This window comes from Delphinapterus leucas, chromosome 9 (assembly GCF_059928025.1).
Source record: "Delphinapterus leucas isolate spDelLeu-1000000601 "Yukka" chromosome 9, BTC_Dleu_Yukka2, whole genome shotgun sequence".
Taxonomy (NCBI): domain Eukaryota; kingdom Metazoa; phylum Chordata; class Mammalia; order Artiodactyla; family Monodontidae; genus Delphinapterus; species Delphinapterus leucas.
The window spans coordinates 17,127,029-17,151,109 of NC_143137.1; the positions used below are offsets into that span (position 1 = coordinate 17,127,029).

General features: G+C 37.4%; 1 protein-coding gene across 2 annotated transcripts in view; it reads left to right on the top strand.

The window, feature by feature from the left end:
• Positions 1 to 10,437: 10,437 nt before the first annotated feature.
• MTPN (myotrophin) overlaps positions 10,438 to 24,081 on the top strand; it is a 61,844-nt gene continuing 48,200 nt past the window's right edge. The window contains exon 1 of one of the 2 annotated variants that reach the window (XM_089917353.1): positions 10,438 to 10,787. In XM_089917353.1, the coding sequence (XP_089773479.1) occupies positions 10,716 to 10,787 (72 nt within the window). In that variant the 5' untranslated portion in view covers positions 10,438 to 10,715. The remainder of the gene's footprint in view (positions 10,788 to 24,081) is intronic. The other variant, XM_022580282.3, reaches the window with a different exon arrangement.

Sequence of the window (24,081 nt, forward strand, 5' to 3'; positions counted from 1 at the left end):
CAATTAAGAAAATGGTCATAGGAACATACATATTGATAATTACCTTAAACATGAATGGATTAAATGCTCCAACCAAAAGGCACAGGCTTGCTGAATGGATACAAAAACAAGATCCATATACATGCTGTCTACAAGAGACCCACTTCAGACCTAGGGACACATACAGACTGAAAGTGAGGGGATGGAAAAAGATACTCCATGCAAATGGAAATCAGAAGAAAGCTGGAGTAGCAATACTCATATCACATAAAATAGACTTTAAAATAAAGAATGTTACAACAGACAAGGAAGGACACTACATAATGATCAAGGGATCTATCCAAGAAGAAGATATAACAATTTAAAATATATATGCACCCAACATAGGAGCACCTCAATACGTACGGCAAATGCTAACAGCTATAAAAGAGGAAATCGACAGTAACACAATAATAGTGGGGGACTTTAACACCTCACTTACACCAATGGACAGATCATCCAAAATGAAAACAAATAAGGAAACAGAAGCTTTAAATGATACCTTAAACAAGATAGATTTAATTGATATTTATAGCACATTCCATCCGAAAACAGCAGATTACACGTTCTTCTCAAGTGCGCACAGAACATTCTCCAGGATAGATCACATCTTGGGTCAAAAATCAAGCCTCAGTAAATTTAAGAAAATTGAAATCATATCAAGCATCGTTTCTGACCACAATGCTATGAGATTAGAAATGAATTACAGGGAAAAAACCGTAAAAAACACAAGCACATGGAGGCTAAACAATATGCTACTAAATAACCAAGAGATCACTGAAGAAATCATAGAGGAAATCAAAAAATACCTAGAGACAAATGACAATGAAAACACGACAATCCAAAACCTATGGGAGGCAGCAAAAGCAGAGGGAAGTTTATAGCTATACAAGCCTACCTCAAGAAACAAGAAAAATCTCAAATAAACAATCTAACCTTACACCAAAAGGAACTAAAGAAAGAAGAACAAACAAAACCCAAAGTTAGCAGAAGGAAAGAAATCATAAAGATCAGAGCAGAAATAAATGACATACAAACAAAGAAAACAATAGCAATAATCAATAAAACTAAAAGCTGGTTCTTTGAGAAGATAAACAAAATTGATAAACCATTAGCCAGACTCATCAAGAAAAAGAGGAAGAGGACTCAAGTCAATAAAATTAGAAATGAAAAAGGAGAAGTTACAACAGACAACACAGAAATACAAAGCATCCTAAGAGACTGCTACAAGCAACTCTATGCCAATAAAATGGACAACCTGGAAGAAATGGACAAATTCTAAGAAAGGTATAACATTCCAAGACTGAACCAGGAAGAAACAGAAAATATGAACAGACAAATCACAAGTAATGAAATTGAAACTTTGATTAAAAATCTTCCAACAAACAAAAGTCCAGGACCAGATAGCTTCACAGGTGAATTCTATCAAACATTTAGAGAAGAGCTAATACCCATCCTTCTCAAACTCTTCCAAAAAATTGCAGAGGAAGGAACACTCCCAAACTCATTCTATGAGGCCACCATCACCCTGATACCAGAACAAGACAAAGATACTACAAAAAAAGAAAATTACAGACCAATATCACTGATGAATATAGATGCAAAAATCCTCAACAAAATACTAGGAAACAGAATCCAACAACACATTAAAAGGATCATACATCATGATCAAGTGGGGTTTATTCCAGGAATGCAAGGATTCTTCAATTTTCGCAAATCAATCAATGTGATACACCATGTTAACAAACTGAAGAAGAAAAACCATATGATCATCTCAATAGATGCAGAAAAAGCTTTTGACAAAATTCAACACCATTTTATGATAAAAACTCTCCAGAACGTGGGCATAGAGGGAACCTATCTCAACATAATAAAGGCCATATATGACAAACGCACAGCAAACATCATTCTCAATGGTGAAAAACTGAAAGCATTTCCTCTGACATCAGGAAAAAGACAAGGATGTCCACTGTCACCACTGTTATTCAACACAATTTTGGAAGTCCTAGCCACATCAATCAGAGAAGAAAAAGAAATAAAAGGAATCCAAATTGGAAAAGAAGAAGTAAAACTGTCACTGTTTGCAGATGACATGATACTATACATAGAGAATCCTAAAGATGCCAACAGAAAACTACTAGAGCTAATCAATGAATTTGGTAAAGTTGCAGTATACAAAATTAAGGCACAGAAATCTCTTGCATTCCTATACACTAATGCTGAAAAATATGAAAGAGAAATTAAGGAAACACTCCCATTTACCATTGCAACAAAAAGAATAAAATACCTAGGAATAAAGCTACCTAGGGAGATGAAAGACCTGTATGCAGAAAACTATAAGACACTGATGAAAGAAATTAAAGATGATACAAACAGATGGAGAGATATACCATGTTCTTGGATTGGAAGAATCAATATTGTGAAAATGACTCTACTACCCAAAGCAATCTACAGATTCAATGCAATCCCTATCAAATTACCAATGGCATTTTTTATGCAACTAGAACAAAAAAATCTTAAAATTTGTATGGAGACCCAAAAGACCCTAAAAAGCCAAAGCAGTCTCGAGGGAAAAAAATGGAGCTGGAGGAATCAGACTCCCTGACTTCAGACTATATTACAAAGCTACAGTAATCAAGACAATATGGTACTGGCACAAAATCCGAAACATAGATCAATGGAACAAGATAGAAAGCCCAGAGATAAACCCACGCACCTATGGTCAACTAATCTATGACAAAGGAGGCAAGGATATACGATGGAGAAAAGACAGTCTCTTCAATAAGTGATGCTGGGAAAACTGGACAGCTACATGTAAAAGAATGAAGTTAGAACACTCCCTAACACCATTCGCAAAAATAAACTCAAAATGTATTAGAGATCTAAATGTAAGACCAGACACTGTAAAACTCTTAGAGGAAAACATAGGAATAACACTCTCTGACATAAATCACAGCAAGATCTTTTTTGATCCACCTCCTAGAGTAATGGAAATAAAAACAAAAATAAACAAATGGGACCTAATGAAACTTCAAAGCTTTTGCACAACAAAGGAAACCATAAACAAGACAAAAAGATAACCCTTAGAATGGGAAAAAATATTTGCAAACGAATCAACGGACAAAGGATTAATCTCCAAAATATATAAACAGCTCATGCAGGTCAATATTAAAAAAACAACCCAATCCAAAAATGCGCAGAAGACCTAAATAGACATTTCTCCAAAGAAGACAGACAGATGGCCAAGGAACACATTAAAAGCTGCTCAACATCACTAATTATTAGAGAAATGCAAATCAAAACTACAATGAGGTATCATTTCACACCAGTTAGAATGGGCATCATCAGAAAATCTATAAACAAAAAATGCTGGAGAGGGTGTGGAGAAAAGGGAACCGTTTTGCACTGTTGGTGGGAATGTAAATTGATACAGCCACTATGGAGAACAGTATGGAGGTTCCTTAAAAAACTAAAAATTGAACTACCATATGATCCAGCAATCCCACTTCTGGGCATACACCCTGAGAAAACCATAATTCAAAAAGACACATGCACCGTAGTGTTCACTGCAGCACTATTTACAGGTCATGGAAGCAACCTAAATGCCCATCGACAGACAAATGGCAAAGAAGATGTGGCACATATATACAACGGAATGTTACTCAGCCATAAAAAGGAATGAAATTGGGTCATTTGTTGAGATGTGGATGGACCTAGAGACTGTCATACAGGGTGAAGTAAGTCAGAAAGAGAAAAACAAATATTGTATATCAATGCATATATGTGGAACCTAGAAAAATGGTACAGACAAACTGGTTTGCAGGGCAGAAATTGAGACACAGATGTAGAGAACAAATGTATGGACACCAAGCGGGGAAAGCCACGGGGGTTTAGGCGTGGTGGTGTGTTGAATTGGGCGATTGGAATTGACATCTATACACGGATGTGTATAAAATTGATGACTATTAAGAACCTGCTGTTTAAAAAGATAAATAAAATAAAATGAAAAAATTAAAAAAACCCAACTTACTGGGAACCACTTTAATCCACTCAGAGGTTTTAGTCATGAGTATGACAGTCATATCCTTGATTTGATCCTTGACACATGGATGAGTTCTAATCAGCCTTTGTTGCTCATCTCAGTTAAAGATGAGAATCATTTGTATCTTCCAACAGTGCAAGTCTCCAAATCTCTGGACTCTCTGTAATCTCCTCCATTTCTAGTTGCAAGCTCAACAACTATTTTCTGATTCATCTTTTCCTATAATAGCTTATGTTATCAATAATTACCAACATCCAAAGTACCTAACAAACATATACAGAACTTTCCATTCAATAGCAGCAGAATATGCATTGTTCTCAAGTACGCATGGAACATTTTTTAGGATAGATCATATGTTAGGCAATAAAACAAGCCTCAACAAATTCATGAAGATATAAATTATATCAAGTATCTTTTCCAACCACAGTGGCATGAAACTAGTAACGGGAGGAAAGCTGGAAAATTCACAAATATGTGGAAATTAAACAAAACATTTCTGAACAACCAGTGGGTCAAAGAAGAAATCAAAAGGGAAATTTAAAAATATCTTGAGACAAATGAAAGTGGAGCACAACATACCACAACTTATGGGATATATCAAAAGCAGTTATAGTGGGAATGTTTATAGATATAAATCATACATCATGAAAAAAGGAAGATCTCAAACAAACTAGCATTATACCTCAAGGAACTAGAAAAGAACAAAATAAGCCCGAAGTTAGCAGAAGGAAAGAAATAATAAAGATTAGAGCAGAAATAAACTTAGACAATAGGAAAACAATAGAAAAGATTAACAAAATAAGAGTTGGATATTTGAAAAGATAAACAATATTGACAAACCTTAGCTAGACTCAACAAGAAAAAAAAGAGAGAGGACTCAAATAAAATAGAAATGAATGAGGAGACATTACAGTAGATGCCATGGAAATATAAAGGATCATAAGAGACTGCTATGAGCAATTATATGCCTAGGTTGTTCTAGACAATCTAAAAGAAATAGATATGTTCCTAGAAACATATAACCTACCAAGACCGAATCATGAAAAAATAAAAAACCTAAGCAGACCAATAACAAGTAAGGAAGTAAGGAAATTGAATCAGTAATCAAAAATCTCCCAACAAAGAAAAGTCTAGGACCAGGTGGTTTCCATGGCAAATTCCACCAAACACTTAAAGAAGAATTAACACCAATCCTTTCAAACTCTTACCAAAAATTGAAAAAGAGGGAACACAATGGGGGAAAGTGGTGGTGGGGGGTGGTGTGATGAATTGGGAGATTGGGATTGACATATATACACTAATATGTATAAAATGGATAACTAATAAGAACCTGCTGTATAAAAAAATAAAATAAAATTCAAAAAAAAAGAAAGTTCACCAAATCATCAGACTAGAAATGCATAAATGCCAGCTGGTAAAATGGCCATGCTGTAGCCAAGAAAAATGGGAAAGAACATTTGTTTTTCCCACAGATCCCCATCATTCAACAGCACCACCCTGTCACAGACCTCATAAACCTCCCAACACTCACTCTCACCCAATACTGACTCCAGAGACCCTCCCCCCATCACACACCCTACACACCCTCCCATCACTCCAAATTTCCCCATCATTCACCCTACGGATTCCCCCATCACTGACTCTAGAGACCTCCCATCACAGACCCCACAAATGCGCCATCACATACACACACACACACACACCCCTCAAAAAGAAAAAGAAGAGGGAACACTCCCAAACTCATTTTACAAGGCCAGCATTACCCAGATACCAAAGCCAGATAAGGGAACTACAAGAAAAGAAAACTACAGGCTAATATCCCTGATGAATATAGATGTAAAAATTCTCAACAAAATATTAGCAAACTGATTCAACAACACATTAAAAGGATCATACACTATGGTCAAGTGGTATTTATCCCTGGGATGCAAGGATGGTTCAACATACACAAATCAATAAATGTGAAAAATCACATTAATAAAATGAAAGATAAAAATCATATGATCATCTCAATAGACACAGATGAAGCATTTGAAAAAATTTAACATTCTTTCATGATAAAATTCAAACAGGGTATCAGAGATGTCTGCATTCCCATGTTCATTGCAGCATTATTTACAATAGCCAAGAAATAGAATCCACCTAAGTGTCCTCTGACAGATGAATGGATGAAGAAAATGTGATATACTATACAGTGGGCCATGAAAAAAAGAAGGAAGTCCTGTCATTTGTGATAACGTGGATGAACCCTGAGGGCATTATGCTAAGTGAAATAAGTCAGACAAAGATAAACACTGTATGATCTCATTTACATGTGGAATCTAAAAAAACCCAAACTCACAGAAACAGAGAGTAGATTGGTGGTTACTAGTGGCTGCAAGGTGGGGGAAATGGGTGAAGGTGGTCAAAGGGTACAAAATTCCATTTACAAGATGAATAAGTTCTGGGGAATCTAATGTACAGCATGGTAACTGTACTTAACAATACTGCCTTGTATACTTGAAAGATGCTAAAAGTAAATCTTAAAAGTTCTCACCAAAAGAAAAAAAAAGTTACTATGAGGTGATGGATGTGATAACTATCCTTGTTGAGGTAATAATTTTGCAATACATACACATATCAAATCACCATGTGGTATATCTTACACTTATACAATGTTATATGTCAATTATATCACAGTAAAACTGGAAAGAAAGTAAATAAAAACATGCCCGCCCTCCCCCTCCCCTTCCCCTCCACCCCAGGCAACACACAAAAATAGCTCCCAACACATGCCACCAGCTTTCCATTTCCCAGCCTCTTCCACTAGAGCTACAAGTATACAGGGTACGTTATCTGTCTTCCATGCATCACCATGCTATCACAGGAGATTGTTTTGCCAAATGTTTCACTCCTGTGAAAATGACTCACTATCTATATGGCTTCCAATATCACTTCCTTTGTTGCGTACTACCTAGGCCCTAAATCAATGCCATGTATTTAAGGTTTTTGTTCAAGTAACAGCTCACTTCTGACAATAATTTCTGTGTCAGTCAAGGCTGACTCAGTGTTGCTGCAGTAATAAACACCACAATCTCAGTGGCTTGAAACAACAAAAGTTTAATTATTATTTTACTGGATATCCACTATGGGATGGAAGAGGAGTTCTGTTCATTGTAAGTTGCTCAGGAACCCAGGCTGACTGCAGCCACTGTTTTGAATATTGCTGGCTGCTGTGGGAGAGGGAATAAAGCACTCTGAAGCGTCTTGCATTGGCAAGCCTGGAAGTGACTCATGTTACTTCTGCTCATAACTAATAGGCCAGAATTAGTTACATGACATTATCCAACCACAAGGAAGCCAGCAAGAGCAATTCTCTCTTATGCCTAGGATGGCAGACAAAGGGAAATATCTGTTGGATACCTGCCAAAATAGGTAACAACAAGAAGAAACAATAGTGAAAATATTTATGATAAGTGAACTTAAAGAGGTTAAAAACAAAAAAAGTGGACTATATGGTAGACATGATTGAGGGACCTGTTTAAAGTGGATGGTCTGAGAGGCCTCTCTGAAGAGGTAACATTTGCACTGAGACCTCAGGAGTGAGCAAGAATTAAAAGAACATTCCAGACAAGAAGAAACAAGCATAACAGCCCTAGGGTAGAATAAGCTTGATTTTTTCTGAAACTGACAGAAGATGAGATCTATGGGAAACAAAGAAGCAATGGGGTGGGAGGGGAGTGTCATGAAATGGGAGAGACCATCAGGGTCAGATCACAGAGGGCCCTGAAGGCCATAGCAAATAATTTAGAATTTTATCCTAAAATGCAGTAGGAAGCCATTGAAAGGTCTAAAGATAAGAAATGCATGTTTGGGGCTTCCCTGGTGGCGCAATGGTTGAGAGTCCGCCTGCCGATGCAGGGAACACGGGTTCATGCCCCAGTCCGGGAAGATCCCAAATGCCGCGGAGTGGCTAGGCCCGTGAGCCATGGCCGCTGAGCCTGCGCGTCCGGAGCCTGTGCTCCGCAACGGGAGAGGCCTCGACAGTGAGAGGCCCGCGTACCGCAAAAAAAAAAAAAAGGTAACTGGCTATGTGGTGAATTAATTGGAAAAGGGTGAGAGTGAAAATGGGGAGACCAGCTGGAGACGACTGTATCAGTGCAGAGATGACAGGGCTGGGAAGGGTCTTGGGGGGCCAGCAAGCTGGGAAGATGGTGAGAAGTGAACAACTTAAGATATATTTTGAAGGACTTACTGATGGATGGAATAAGAGAAAGGTTGGGAGCAGCAGGGGTTATATATGACTCCCATTGTCAAGGATGAACAAAGCAGGGCACTAGTTAAAGTGGTAAGGACAGATTTTTATCAGTAAGAAATATTGCTATAGGGAAAAAGTCCAACGTGAACTGAACAAAACTTCCATTTGTATAGAGATGAATAGGTGTTTTGAAGGGAGAATGAGGGAGGGGTGGTGGAGTGGGGGCTCTGTAGAGTCAGGGAAGTAAAAAATTACAAAAGATTAGTCAGTGTAAATGCGATTAGGCCAGCTGTGTCTGCTAGCGGCAATCATTGAAGTTAGGGTTCTACCCTCCTACACAGACTGGGGGAGAGAGGTCCCATCCTCAGGTGTTGACTGGAACAAACAGGGGCCTTGGCAGCCTTGAATTTTCTCATGCAGCCACTTTAAGGGGGACTGGCATTATTTTAGGATGTGGCCTTGAGCTGATAGGGCCTGTGTTCATGTTTATTCAAGTCTTTATAGACGAAGGTTGAGGCCTAGTCAAGAGGGCTCACAGAGGCCTGGATGGAGTTTGGTTTTAGTGACAAGGTGGTTGGTGGTGTCATTCACAGAGAAGGCATGGTCCAGGGGACAACTAGGTTTAGAATCTAGAAGAGACCAAATCCTATTTTGGACATGTTAAGTTTGAGACATTCAAATGGGTGAGAAGTTGAATATCAGAATGGATCACATAAGAGAAGTCTGGGCTAGAGACATAAACCAAGAGCTGTCAGCAGGACGTAACTCAAAGATCACACAGGTGGGAATTAGAAAAGAGATAGGAACTCCAGGATTTACCTAGCAAATTCATCCTTGAGATTTGTTCCCAGAAATGTATCATCATTAGGTATGTGAAGTTGCATTTCTGTCAGAAAGTAAAATTAACAGAATAACAATCAAGGCAGCTATTAAATATTTGGAGATTTTTCTTTTGATTTGAATCCTATCTCTATTTGCTAGTTCTAAATCACAGGCGTATATATATATATATGCGCTTATTGAACACTACTGTCATATCCCTTTAACAAATATGGAAAACTGAACAGGGCAGGGTTAAATAACTTGCTTGTGGTGACACAAAATTAACAAAGGTTGGGTCCTGTATTCAAAACTAAGCATTCTGGTTCCAGTCTGTGTTCTGAACCCCTATTCTATATGGCAAGCCTAGTAAAGTAGTTTATCATTTATCCGTTTAGTGGGTCATAAATAATGGACTATACATATATATATAATAGTTCCAATAAGCATTTTTATTGGCTTTCTTTATGTTCATGTGTGCACGCCTGGGTCATTAGGGTTGAGGCACAATTCATTTGGTGGCTGTGCCCCAGGGTATTACAGCCAAACTCTAGGAAGAGTAGAACCGGTTTCACTAGAATGGTCCTGAAGCTTCAAAGCATTAAAAACAAACGAACAAAAAAATTAAAAAAACACAAATTGTACCGGTCAGTTAAGTTTGCTCTGCCCTATGGCATCAAACTGAATTCCTAGTCTCTGGATATCATTTGCTGGTCGGGGAGATGAGTAGAGTTTTTCCCTCCACAGAACATTACACGTAGTATTGGCACACTGAATTCACATTGTTGTCATAAGTATGGAAGCGTTCCTTGAGGGCAAGAATTGGTTTATGCCATCTTTTTTACTACAGCCTCTGTGCCTAGCAGAGTCTGACATGCAGTAGGAGCCTAAAGGATGCTTGACAGTAGAGGAAGGAAGGCAAGGAGCAAGGAAGCGAGGGAAGGAGAAAGAAAAGGAGGGGAGGAGGGAAAGAAAAGAGAAGGCAAGGAATTCAAATCAAACATCCCTACTGCACACTAGGAAGGTGAGCAACATGCCCTCCAAGGCTGTGGGTTTCTCTTAAGTTTTTCCCGCTTATGGGGCACAGAAACGTCCTGATCCCCTCTGGAATACCCTAAATCTCCCGCCACACACTTTCTGCCCTTCCTGACCTCCGACCCCCTTGTTTGGCCTCCCAGACCCGCCCACTCCTCCCCCAGCAATCTCCGCCAGCCGTCCCAGCCACTGCGCCTGCGCACGCGGGGCGCTCGGCCGCGGGCCGTCGGGGCGGGGTCCCGAGCGGGGCGTTCCGCCGACGGGAAGAGGAAGAGGAAGTTGGGGGAGGGCCCTAGCGGGGAGTGAACCGGAAGTGCAAGCGCTCCAGCTTCTCTTCGGCCAGGCGGAACCTTCTCAGCTGGGCCCGGTGGCCGCAAAAAACTTTCTTTCTCCCGCCCTAACGGTCGCCGCGGCCAACTGCCTCGCTCGCCTGCCAGCCTACCCCGCCTTCTCTTTGCTCCGGCTCCGCGCGGCCCTGTCTCCCGCTCGCCCGGCGGTATCCGCTTGCTGCTGCCACCGCCTCCTCGTTTTCTGCCTGGCTAGCCGGCCCGCCCCGCTGCAGTAATGTGCGACAAGGAGTTCATGTGGGCCCTGAAAAACGGAGACCTGGATGAGGTGAAAGACTATGTGGCCAAGGTACGTGGGGATGAGTGGAGTCGCGAGAGCACGGAGGTGGGATGGACGGGAGGCTGAGGAAGCTGCTGGGAGCTGGGCTGGCGGGGGCGGGGGTGGGGGAGACCTCCCGGGTGGAGGCGGCACCGAGAGAGCCGGGAGGCAGGGAGCGTCCAAACTGAAAGATGGGTCCACACAACGCGGTCGCGTTCTGTGTCAGGTAACTGCCGTGGTGACACTGTCAGGCTCTTCTTGCCTTCCCGACTTCTTGGGGGAGGGGAGAGTGGTGACCCGCTCTTTTAGAGTCACTTACGAGCCCTGATGACTTGAGTTCGGCCCTTTTCTACTCCAGAGTTACACTTAAATCTTTTTCTGGACGAGGTAATTCTCCATCTTGGACCTGCCCACTACTGAATGAAGTAACAAGTGATTAGGGTCAGAGGAACGTTTTCTTTAACTTTGGGCCTGTTATGAATTTAAAGTATTCATTGACCGTGAAAAAGAGTACCGAAAATAGCAGTAGTTAAAATTCTGAAACTTGGTATCACTTCACTGTGAAGTCGTTTAACTTTGGGTGTGGCCTTTTCCCTCTCCCCCGCTAAAACAAATAACTTCTTTGCTTCCAGTGGTAAGGTTGTCATTTAGCATCTGGGCGTCTTTAAGTTATCTGAGCAGTTTTCAAACAAGTGTGTGAACTTTGGTTACTCTGTCTTTCTCCTTGGTTCCATCAGAAATGCTTATATGTGTAATAAATAGTAAGGCAGTTTAGTCACAGTACTCTTGGGGGTAGAATCATGATGAAGAAAGCTAATCTCAAACCTAAACCCAGATGTGAATCCACGTTGTGATCAAGTGGTAAACTTAAAATTCCAAGCTGGCCTGCCTTTGGACCCTGAAATTGTGCATTGTGTAATTAGGAGAGAACTTACATGTGATTTTAATATGGTGATCTAAAAAGAAATCTTTCAAAACAAAAGTATGACTTTATTACCTAAGCATGGAGCACATCTTGCTTCTAAAAAGTATGGCTTTATGACATGATCAGGGAGGGCATCTTGCTCACCTGCTAAAAGTGTAAGAAGCCAATCCAGATTTTAGTTCTTCAAAGGATATGACCACTGGTATGTTGCTATGTTTTTGCTTCAGAGTTCTGTTAGAAACAAGTAACCAGAAGCAGAGTTTCTTAAAACTTACAGGACTGTGCAAGGCAAGCTACTGATAGTTTTTACTCTGTTTAGTACCATTACAATTTAGACTTTTCGCATAGTCTGAAATCGGACTTTTTGGATGTTTCCCTTAAGATTAAAGGAAGGAAATTACTTGGAACACTTCAGTCCATGGTATGGTTCCAGTGGTGGGACACTGAAGTACTCTGGAAGTGAGTGGGCTTTTGTTTTTCTGTTAATGGTGGAACCTAGGTTATTTGATATTCTTGAGATATGAAAAGTTCTTAAGTACTGAGCTTGCAGCTATAAAAATAAGTTTATATAGTGTCTTCCTGTTATATTATTTAGTATCATCCTTGTGAGTCTTGTAAAGTAAGTCCTTTTATTAGTCCCATTTTACAGATAAGATTACTGAGATGCAGGGTACTTAAGAGGAAAAAAAAAAATACAAAGTTATAGAGAGAACAAACGAAGGCAGAACTAAACTGCTGACTCCCAAACTTAGACTCCTTAACTTCTCCATGCAGTCTCTCACAATCTAAACTGTAATTGTGAAAATTTATGATATCAAGATTTCTAGCAGGACATTCCCAAGGTCCACATCCAGGCAGATTATGCATAGTTTTCAATCACACAAAAACATTTTTGTAAAAATATGTGCCAATACCAATGGATTAATTTATTTTCAGTTAGTTTTTAAATTAGGTCATTCTATTCAGTTTGATTTTGATTTTTTCCCTATTACTACCATACTGCTTACTGTCATTAACAAAAAAAATGTGCATGAGAGGGAAGGATAGACAGTCAAAGCAAAGTAAAAGAAAGTATTAAGAACTGGTTTATCCAAAAAGGTTTGACTCTAAAGTAATTCTATGAACAGACCATTGAGCTTTTTCCTTTCTTAGTTTTTATTGGGTAACTTGAGTCTCTTCAAATATCTTTTGCTTTGTTAATGAAAAATAATAAAAAACAAAACAACCAAAAACTAGCACTTCATTTTTTTTCTGACTGAGCTCCCTTATTGTGCCTTTTCACATTTCAGGTCCTCATAACATGGTTTCTTCTGCTCAGCCTCTATCTTCCCTGCTTATTCACTGATTTACCTTTTTCATCCACCAATTTATGCACACATTATTATTCTCTAAGTTTATGTAATGTGCATTTATCTGAGTGTGTACAAAGAAAGTACGTAAAGAAACATTTGGACTTGTGTAGTTTTCCTTCTAAGGGGTGAGAATCTTTAAAAATACTCTTCTGAGTACTCCTGTGAATATCTCTCACATTGCTAACATTTAAGAATGGACCTGTGGGTGAAGCATTTTAGTATTTCCCTTTTTTAAAATTAATATTTTAAAAAACAATAATTGTATTTTTCTATCTGCTTCTGACTTCTATACAGAAATCTGGAGTATGGATAGGCATAAATTGTTGGTTTGGGGTAACTTCTTGAATTCTGAAAAATAAGTTCAGAGTTCCAAAATCATTGAAAATTGTTATGTTCCTAAATGGAAAAAGCAGCATATAAAGAAAAACTTAGATTACTCCATATTAAATATTCATCTGTGTCATTAAAACAATATCTGAAACAAATTGGTTTCTTGACTGGCCAAAAGACCATATTTACTTAATTCATCCATTTTTCTTGTGCACCTTTCAGGCCCCCAGCACTTTGCTAAACCTGGCATAATAGTGAAGAATTTGGACGCAATGCTCAGAAAACTCATATGTTTATATTAAGTAGACCTATGTGGAAAAGCGTTCATGGTTTTAAAGTAGCATGCAAAGTAAAATAACATCTCACTTTCGTAAGCAGTTTGTCCAATTGGAAAACAAGAGAAAGACGCAAAGTAAGATATTCATGAGCAGTAATAGTAGATATTCACCCATTTTCAATCTGTATGATTCCTCTTGGTGCCTTATTTTTGCCTTCCATTTCTGCCTTTATGTTAATTTCTCCCATTGGAGTTAATTTGGCCCTCACTTGAGCTCCGGACTGCCTAATGGATAGCGCCATTCAGATAAATTCCAAATTGCGCTCACATTTTCTTCTCAAAAATTGTTTCTATTTCTCTTGTCCCCATTTTGACTAATGACATCATGACCCAATCATTTGCCCAAACTAGAAATTGGGGAATTTTCCCAAATTTCTGAGTGTTATCAGGACTCCCTTTCTTAGTCTCTCTCATCCATTCCTTATTCTACATTCTTATCATCACTACTTTAGTTGCTGCTGCTTAACCATCTGGACTGTATTTTCCTTGACTGTAGTCTCCCCCTCTTTCCTGATCAACTTGAACATCTCAGCTGGAGGGATCTCTCTCTAATACGAATCTGAGCATCTTATCTTTTTCAGCCAACCTTCTTCACTGCCCTTATACTTTTGTGATTCCCCATTATTTATTTTAAAAAAGGGCCAACTCCTCCTTGGTTTGGCGTACTAGATCGTGAAAATCTGGCCTATGCTTGCCTTTTTAAACTCTCTCTACACGCTCTCTGCTCCAGACCCTGCTAGGCTGTTTCTTACTTGTGTATCTTCACATGTGCTCTTTCATCCTCTTTGACCAAGTCAGCTCACCTCAGTCCCTGACTCCCAACCTGGTGAGCTATTTTTCCTCTTAGCTTAATATCATCTCTTCCAGAGAAGCATTTTGACTTCAAATGGAGTGCTGCTTCTTTTACAGTTTCACTTATCAAATTGCTGTGATTTTGTTTATGTCTGTCTTTAATTAAAGGCTGTGAGCCTCTGGAGGATAGATACTATATCCTTTTTCATCTTTGTGTCTCCAGTATAGTGCCAAGGAATTTCACACATTAAAAGCATATGTTCCAAGTAAGAAATTCTTTTTATTCTTAACTTCACTATAGTTTCAACATCTTGCATTAGTTATATAATAATAATTACCATTGACAGGATGACTTATATTGCCAGGTACTAGAAAGCATTCTGTAAGATTTTTAGGTAAATTTTCATTTGCCTTTTACCACAGCCTTTCAATATAGGTAATAGTATTCCCATTTTGAAGATGAGGAAATTGAAGCTTAGAGAAGTTAAGTAATTTAACAAGGTCACAAAATAAGTAGCACAACTGGGATTTAAACCCAGAGCTGACTGAATCTACAGCCCATATATTTTTCACCAGATCAGTCTGCCTTGAAATGGTTATCTGGCTTCTTAGCTCACAGTTGCTTAGCATGAGCACATTAAGAAAATGAGAAAGGGGCTTGCAAGAGGCAAGCACAAGTTATCTCTGTGAATAAGGAATAGTAAAAGGGGTACAGTTTTTAAAATTTTCAACTGTTTAATTGTAAAATTGTTACATTTGGAAATAATTAGCATGGAGACACCGCTATAAACTTTAAGTCTTGTCAGGTGCTGTCTTTCTCAAAGTGTCTGTAAAGAAACTGATTAATTGATCGATTGATTGAAAGCTTGTGGAAACTTTTTTGTATGTGTCGTCATGCATAATCTTATAATTTGTATTAATAATTACGATCCTGTACAGTACAGGAAAAGTTAAATTGTGTCTGTTTGCCTTAAGAAGAAACAAAAGTTAACTGAAGTATTGAGACTTCTATTCAGATTGGTTTAAATTAAACAAATGGCACTTTTTTCAAAAGATATGTTCTTAAAACTTTATATATTTGAGTACTGTGATGCCATGTACAGGTATAATTTCATTTATTTATCACATCAACCCATGAACATAGTTAATATTGTTAACCCAATTTTAGAGATTTTAGAGATGAAGAAATAGAGGCAAAGATTAAATAACTTGCCCAAGGTCATAAAGCTCTTGAGTAATGAAGCTGAGATTTGAACTTAGTCTAGAGCTCTGACTTCAAAGCTCCTTGCTATTTATGTCAGCATACCATTGACTTTCATTTCTCAATAATGCTAGGTAACTCAGGGAGTACTGTATTATTGAGTAATTATTAAAAATAATCACAGCAGGATGGTAATTATCCATTGAGACTACTTAGAGGTGAGCTTTGTGATTAGTTTTGAGGATCCAACTCTCTTAGATGTGAATGCATGTGAGTTATATTGATAAGTAGTACCTTAGAATCTACAGTAGGTCTGATATATATACTCTCTTGTTTACATGTGCTTCTGTTTCACTTACTGTGAAATACTATACATCAGGCCTCTAACTTCCCTTTCTCTGTGGTTTCCTTTCCCTCTCCAGCCCCCAATCTCATTACACCTGCCTTTGACACTCTGGTATGTTTGAAAAGCAACAATAGTTCACCTTGTGAGAGAAAATGATCTCTTGAACCTGAGAGAAAAGTATCAACTCTAATCTTTAGAAATTGCATGACTTATTGGGATCACTTTTCACTTTCCTAATAAAATAGGCAATTGAAAAGAGGTCCTGATTCACACTATCTTGCATGTATCAGTTTTATGCAGTTTCCTTTTTTGTTGTTTCTTTTTGTTTGTTTGCTTCTTCTTTAAATTATCAGTTTCTTTCTTATAAAAATTTGTCACTGTGTTATGCCCTTTCTGCAGCAGGGCTTGTGACCCAGTCAGAAAGCCAGTAGGTCAGCTTGTATAAGGTGCCCTCAGTAGATACAGAAAGTTTAGTATAGATACTTTTCTATTAGTCTTTTACTTTGAATTTAAAATAATGCAAGATCTTTTTAACATTGGAAGACAGGTTTTCACTCAGATGTCCATATGTAGTGTTTTGAGATTTTAAACATTATCAAACTAGGGCAAACAATTTAAAGTGTAATATGTTAAAGCTGATTTAAATTTTAAAATGATATATGCTTATTATTTAAGAGATAAAGCTGTATTGATAGAATAAAGTGCAACAAAGGGTCCCATTGCCCATTATCCCTACCCAGGTGGTTTTTTAAATTTAAAATATAGATTTTATTAGGTATTTTTAAGACAGAAAAGTATTTAAAAAGGCAAAAATTGGCCCACAATTCTATTCTGTAGATAATTCCTATTAACTTTAAAAAGTGACATTAACTCGGGAACAGATTAGAAAATGCAAGACCTGTGGCTCTCTGCCCCAGTCCCTGTGAACAAAGTTAACCACACTTAACAGGTTCACATAATTAATTCCAGAGAAACATTGGAAAACCCGCTTATTCATCCATTTCCCCACTTAAAAATAATTCTATACACACTTCTGCACTTTGCTTATTTTAATTCCTTAATAGTTTATTTTAGATTCTACATTGAAATTTATTCATCCCCCTGCCTTTTTAAATGGTGCATACCTCCATTTTATGGCTATACCATAATTTATTTAACTAATGCTCCATGATAAACATCTTTTTCCAGCGTATGTTATCATGATTACCTTTGTACATATGCTTGACAGCTTCTCAGGCTATATCTGGATGACCCTCCCGATGAATTTTATCAACTTAGACACACATCAGTAGCACTTGAGACTGATCATTCCCTAAGACATTGCATTTTTGCCATTTGAATAGGTGATTTGCATTTCTTTAATGAGGAAATCAAACATCAGAACTTTATTAGCATTTGTATTCATTTCCTCAGATTTCTTGTTTATATCTTTTGTTCATTTTTCTAGTAGGTAATTGGTCTGTTTTTTATTGATTTGTATGAGCCCTTTATAAATTAAGGAAGTTAGTTTTTTGGGTTTGTTTGTTTATTTATTTATGGCTGCGTTGGGTCTTCCTTGCTGCGTGTGGGCTTTCTCTAGTTGCGGGAAGTGGGGGGGGCTACTCTTCATTGAGGTGTGCATGCTTCTCATTGCGGTGGGTTCTCTTGTTGCGGAGCACGGGCTCTAGGCGCGCAGGCTTCAGTAGTTGCGGCATGTAGGCTCAGTAGTTGTGGTGCACAGGCTTAGTTGCTCCGCGGCATGTGGTATCTTCGCTGACCAGAGCTCAAATCTGTGTCCACTGCATTGGCAGGCAGATTCTTAACCACTGCACCACTGGGGAAGTCCAGGAAGTTAGTTTTTTTATCACATGTTTTGCAAATATTTTTTCCAGTTTGTCTCTTGGCTTCATTTTTTTGGTTGTTGTTTTACAACAGTCTTTACTTTTTATGTGGTTAAGTATATCCCTTTTTCCCCCTTTTGTGACTTGGATTTTGTGTCCTATTTAAAGAGGCCTGTTTATTCTCCTCTGTCAGATTATGAATAAATTTGGTCTTTCTTCCAGAACTTCTGTTTTTCATTTTTTTGCATTTTAGGCATTTGATCCTTCTGTTACTTATTTTGAAGTAAGGCGTGAAATAGGAATATAGTTTGTGTATTTTTTTAACAGTTTCTACATTTATTGTAATTCCTCTTTACCTACTAATCTGAACTATTTATCATAAAGAAAATTCCAATATGTGTTTGGATTTCTTGCTCTTTTTCTATCCATACTAAACTGTTTCAATGGTAGTTTCATAATATGTTTTAGTATGGGATAGAGCCACTTTCTCTCTTATATTCTCTTTAGAATTTTTGCAGGAGGGTTCCTATAAGGATTTTTCCTTTTTTCTATCATTTCAGGGAAACAAGGAGCATTTTTGGAACCTACCTCACATTCAACCCATATGACTTCATAAACATTAAACTTTTTTTTTTTTTCTGGCTCGCTGGCAGCATGTGAAGACATGATGCTTTAGATTTTAATTCTTTATGAAGTATCTTAAGATAGGAGGATATGGTACAGTACAGCAATATTCTGTGTCAAAGTATTTGAAACAATAAAGTTGTGCTTAGGTCATCAAATCACAGCTGAATTGATAATTAAGAATTACTTTATGGTACTACATCAAAAGCCACCTTGTAATGAGAAATATGGCTGAAAGTAATTTTTTTGCAACTTGATTTATTTTTTTAGTCCAGAAACCATTACAAGGGTGTAGAGGACCTGTGATTAATGAAAGCAGTGAGAGAAGAAACAAAAACATAAGCTGACCCAAGAAAATGAAGAGAAAAGAGTCACATTATCTTAAAGTTCCACAGAACCATACAATAATTAATATGTATAAATGTAACCTTGAGCTTCAAGAAAAGTTAAAATTTGATCTACTTTTATCTAAACAGAGATATGTATGATATATTTTGGAAAGATTTCTATTTGACCATATAAAGTAATGAATATTTTGATACTTGGGTCTAAATTCTTGGCCCTCTGAAAAATTTAGATATCAGAAAAAGGTAGATAATAAACATATTACCCATAGCATAATAAAAACCATAGTAGCAAATTCCCTGTCCTTAGGGAATTTGGAATTTTTTGATTGGTTTAACTATGATTGAATGTATTGGCTTTGCAATTAAATCCTCCAGCTGTGGCTCTCTTACTAACTGGGTCACTTTGAATGAGTTAGCTAACTGCTCAGAACTTGAGTTTCCTCAGTTGGGGAAAATGGGGATAATGATACCTACCTAATATATGTAAACTGTATACTATTTTCCCTGCCATATGGTGAGTGCCAATAAATGTTAACCATTGTGATTAATAATAATAACCAGAAATTTGTCTAGTAGCAAAACTACTTAAAGATCATTTAGTCCGTTTCCCTTATTTTGTAGATGAGGAAAAATCAGATGTTAAAGGACTTGACCCAGATTATACTGCTAATTAGGATTAGGAGTTTAATTCACTTTTCCTGACCTGAACAGGTGCCTTTTTCACCACACTACAGTGTTTTCTAATGAAGTGCTTTATACTAGCTGTTACCTCTGTTGGAATATTCTTTTTTTGCCCCACCCCATTTGCTTGGTAAATTTCTGGTTATTTTAAAGTGTTTGTTCTGCATAGCATTCCCTGACTGTAGTTAATCCCTCGTTTATGCCAACATGGTATCTAATATAGAGCTTTCTTATTATATTATGTTTTAGTGTAGTTTCTTAAACTTGAGAGCTATGGGCTCCTGACTTGACTGACAAGTCCCTGGACTTGAGTTTGAAAAACTGAGTGGCTTAAGAAACTCAAATCTTGCTCTGTGAAATGTGTCTTTAAGTTTTGAATGTTGAAAAAGAGTTTTGTCTTAATGGCTGGTTAAAAAAACAAAGGTGAATGTATAGGAGTATATCACTTGTTATTATTTAAGTATTTGAATAGGTATTTGAGCACACAGAGACTCCCCCTCAAAATATTTCTACAAATCTTGATTTAAGATACGGTGTTTGTAGGGGGGGGGGGTTGTTTTCTTGGGGGTGGGGCTTCCCAGCCTTTGAAGCCCCTTCCTGTGTTTGAGGAGTTCCCTGCTATATAGTATGAATCTTGGTGAAGTGCAAGCCCTGGCTCCCACTACACAAAAGCAAAAAAGGACAAATAAATTGCTTTCTCGTGCCCAAACTTTAGGAAATTGGCTCATAGCCCAAACATGACTAATTGGATGCTTTTATCTGGAGCCTGTGTGGGCACAGTAAAAGATGTAGTGGCAGCAATAAAGCATCCAGTTTCCAAAAGGAGAAGTAGTGACATCTCTTCTGTACTCAGGTGGTTCATGTCACAGATTTTGATTTTTATTTCTTGCCTTTAAGCCTTCTCGCTCAGTTCCTGCCCATTTACTGAGTGGGGTTCTTCAAACTTCCCAGCAATTCTGAGAACTACTTTTAATACCTGTTTAATGCATTACATTTCTGTTGATCAGTATGAATTGGTTTCTGTTGCTTGCAGTTAAGAACCCCATATTAATTTTTACCTGCCTGTCCCCTGTTGAGCTATGAATTTTTTAGAAGGTATCTTTGTATTCCCAATCTTTATCACATTGTCTTTTATCCACCTATATAGTTTAGTTAAATTTGAGTTGAAGCCATATCTCTAGGAATTAACCCTTCCTTGCTTTGTTGTTTTCAAAGTTGTTTTACCACATACCTCTTTAAAACAGATGTTCTTAGTGTAAATGATATTCCTGCATTTCCTCACTTAAAAATAGCTCAGTTTTCAAACTTTGTTCACTTTTTCCTCACTACTGTAATAGTTGTGAAATACAGTAATAGTGATAGCAGTTGTATAAATATAACACAAACTTCCACTTGTAACCTCTCGTGGCCATCATTTTAGAATTTCAGTTAAGAATTTTTAAATTCTTAATTTCATTGCAGCAGTATTTACAGTAGCCAAGATATGGAAGCAACCTAAATGTCCGTCAGTAGATGAATGGATAAAGATGTGGTGTATGTATATACAGTGGAATATTACTCAGCCATAAAAAAGAATGAAATCTTGTCATTTGCTACATGGATGGGCATCAAGGGTATTACGATAAATGAAATAAGTCAGAGAAAGACAAATACTGTATGATTTTCACATATATGTGGAATCTAAAAACCAAAATAAGTGAACAAACATAACAAAACAGAAATGGATGCATAGATACAGAGAATGAACAGGTGGTTGCCAGAGGGGAGGAGAATGGGAGGGGTGAGTGAAATAGGACATTAAGAGTTATAAACTTCCAGTTACAAAATAAATGAGTCACAGGAATGAAATGTACAGTGTGGGGAATATAGTTAATAATATTGTAATAACTTTGTATGGTGACAGATGGTAACTATTATGATGATCATTTTGAAATGTATAGAAATATCAAATCACTATGATGTGCACCTGGAACTAACATAGTGTTGTAGGTCGTTTATACTTCAATTAAAAAAAAATAAGATTACATATATGAAAAGTGCTTTGAATAAAAACATGTGAAAATACTGTTAATCACTGAGGAAAATACTAAAATCTATAAATGTCTTAAATGTAAATGTTTCCATTTTATTTACTATATATATTAATAATTGCCTTAAATTGTCATTTAATCCCAATATAACTTAAATTGTTAAAAAAAAAAAAAAAAAGAGGATTTCCCTGGTGGTGCAGTAGTTAAGAATCCACCTGCCAACGCAGGGGACATGGGTTTGATCCCTGGTCCAGGAAGATCCCACATGGCACAGAGCAACTAAGCCTGTGTGCCACAACTACTGAGCCTGCGCTCTAGAGCCTGCAAGCCACAGCTACTGAGCCTGTGTGCCACAACTACTGAAGCCCGCGTGCCTAGAGCCCGTGCTCCACAACAGGAGAAGCCACCACAATGAGAAGCCCATGCCCTGCAACGAAGAGGAGCCCCCGCTCGCCGCAACTAGAGAAAGCCCGCGCACAGCAATGAAGACCCAATGCAGCCAAAAATAAATAAATTTTAAAAAAAAAACCCTCAGCTTTCTCATCTGAAAATAAGGATTACAATAAGTACCCAATTCACATGTTTTAGCCATAAATTTTATGCAAAAATTTTACCCAATTTTTAAAAGAGATAATTAATGTAAAATTTAACAAAGCAGTGCCTAAGATATTGTAACTGTGTAGTAAATATTTGCTATTTGTGTTGTTTTTATTTAGACCCTTTCCTAAGAGGAGGCTTAGAGACATCAAGGCTCTCTTACAGCCTGGACTTTGTAAGCCATACAGTCTCTATCACAACTGTTCATCTCTGCTGTTGTTAAAAAGCAGCATAGATGTTATGTAAACAAATGAGCATGTCTGTGTTCCAATAAAACTTTATTTACAAAAATAGGCAGCAGACGAGGTTTGGTCCCACTGGTCATAGTTTACTCACTCCTGCATAACATTGAAGTTACAAAAACCAGGTTGTCCGAAAAACTAAATTTCATTTCTTTCCCCTTGAGTTTTTGAAATCTAAAATAATTAAAATATATGATCAAATATAAAACTTATTTTCGGGATCAGCCTTTCCAAAAATATGATCTTTATGGTTTAAAGGTATTGAACTGTGAGGAAAAGCAAGGCATGGAAAGCCATGTACAGATAGGGGGAAGAGAGAAGAGAGGCTGAATGAAATTCTTTAAAAGAAAAAGTATAGTGTTTCTACAGTAAATTTGAACCTTTAGGCAAGAGGCCTAAAATTATTCTGAAAATTAGGAATCATTACTTATAAACATGCAAAGAGAAACTAGATCTTTAAACTGTGAAAGGGAATTTTACAAAATCTTCTCAGCTATCAAAGGTCATCCATCACCAAAAACGTGCCAGAATTCTTCTCTTTCCGGCCCTAGTGCCAGTCGCGTGACCTGGCTTGATTTCCAACTCTAGGAGTGAAAGAGAAGGCTAGCTAGCACAGTTCTCACTGGTTCATTCACAGTTCATTCATCAAATATCATTTGAGACCTACAGTGCCGGCCAGTGTATTCAATAACTCTTCTGAGGATGAGTTTTCTTTGGTAGGTTCAGATAAAAGGGTGTACAGGACAAACAACAAATAAGATAGATAGTTGTATGGGTTCCCAATAAATTATTTCCCTATTTAATACGTGACATATGAAAAGAACTTAGAAAGCAACTATACAAACGTGTTAAGAAAACATACAACTGTATAAAAAAAATAGATTGCTGTAAGAGCCAAGAAATCATATTTGGTTGCAATATAGAGGAGAATGAATGCTATAGAACATCACATTCAGAATGGAAGATAACGAGAACAGAATGCCTTCCCTTTGAGTACTCACTCTATGCCAGGTATGGTCCCACGTAATAAATATACATACAGATATGTATGAAATTTAATCCTCACATCTACCCAGGTAGGCCTTATCTCCATTTTATAGTTAGGGAAATGGAAATTAAGTAACTTGCCTGCAATCCTACAACTCATCATCGGAAGGATTGGATTTGATCTGATTCGTTCTAGAAGAGTATTCTTTCCACATCATTTGTAATGAAATGTTTCAGAACTACATGTGAAATACTAGATGGAAAAAAAATCAAGATTAAGTATTACAGTAGGTAAAACATTGAGATCAAACCAGCAGAAGATAGGGAAGAACATACAAGTTTGAACTGATAAATAGAAATACAAGTTTTCAGAAAAAAGACCCCAGATTGGAAATAGACGGTCCCTATACTTCTATTCAAAATTAATAAACCCAAATGAAGAGCAAGATACATGCTGGCTAAAATGATTAACTGAAATTTTTTTTTTTTTAGTCTGTAAGCTTCTGGGCAAAATAATAAATTAATTTCCAAGGGGTTAAAAAAAAATCATCTTACCTTTAGATTATTTTCTATGATGGTACTGGAAAACAGTGAAATAAGCAGTTCTGTCAGGAATAAAAGATGAAGAAATATATTTAAGTTGTCATTCATGTATGATGGTGACAAAAAACAATCTTAAGAAAATATATAACCCCCTTCCCACTCAGCAGATT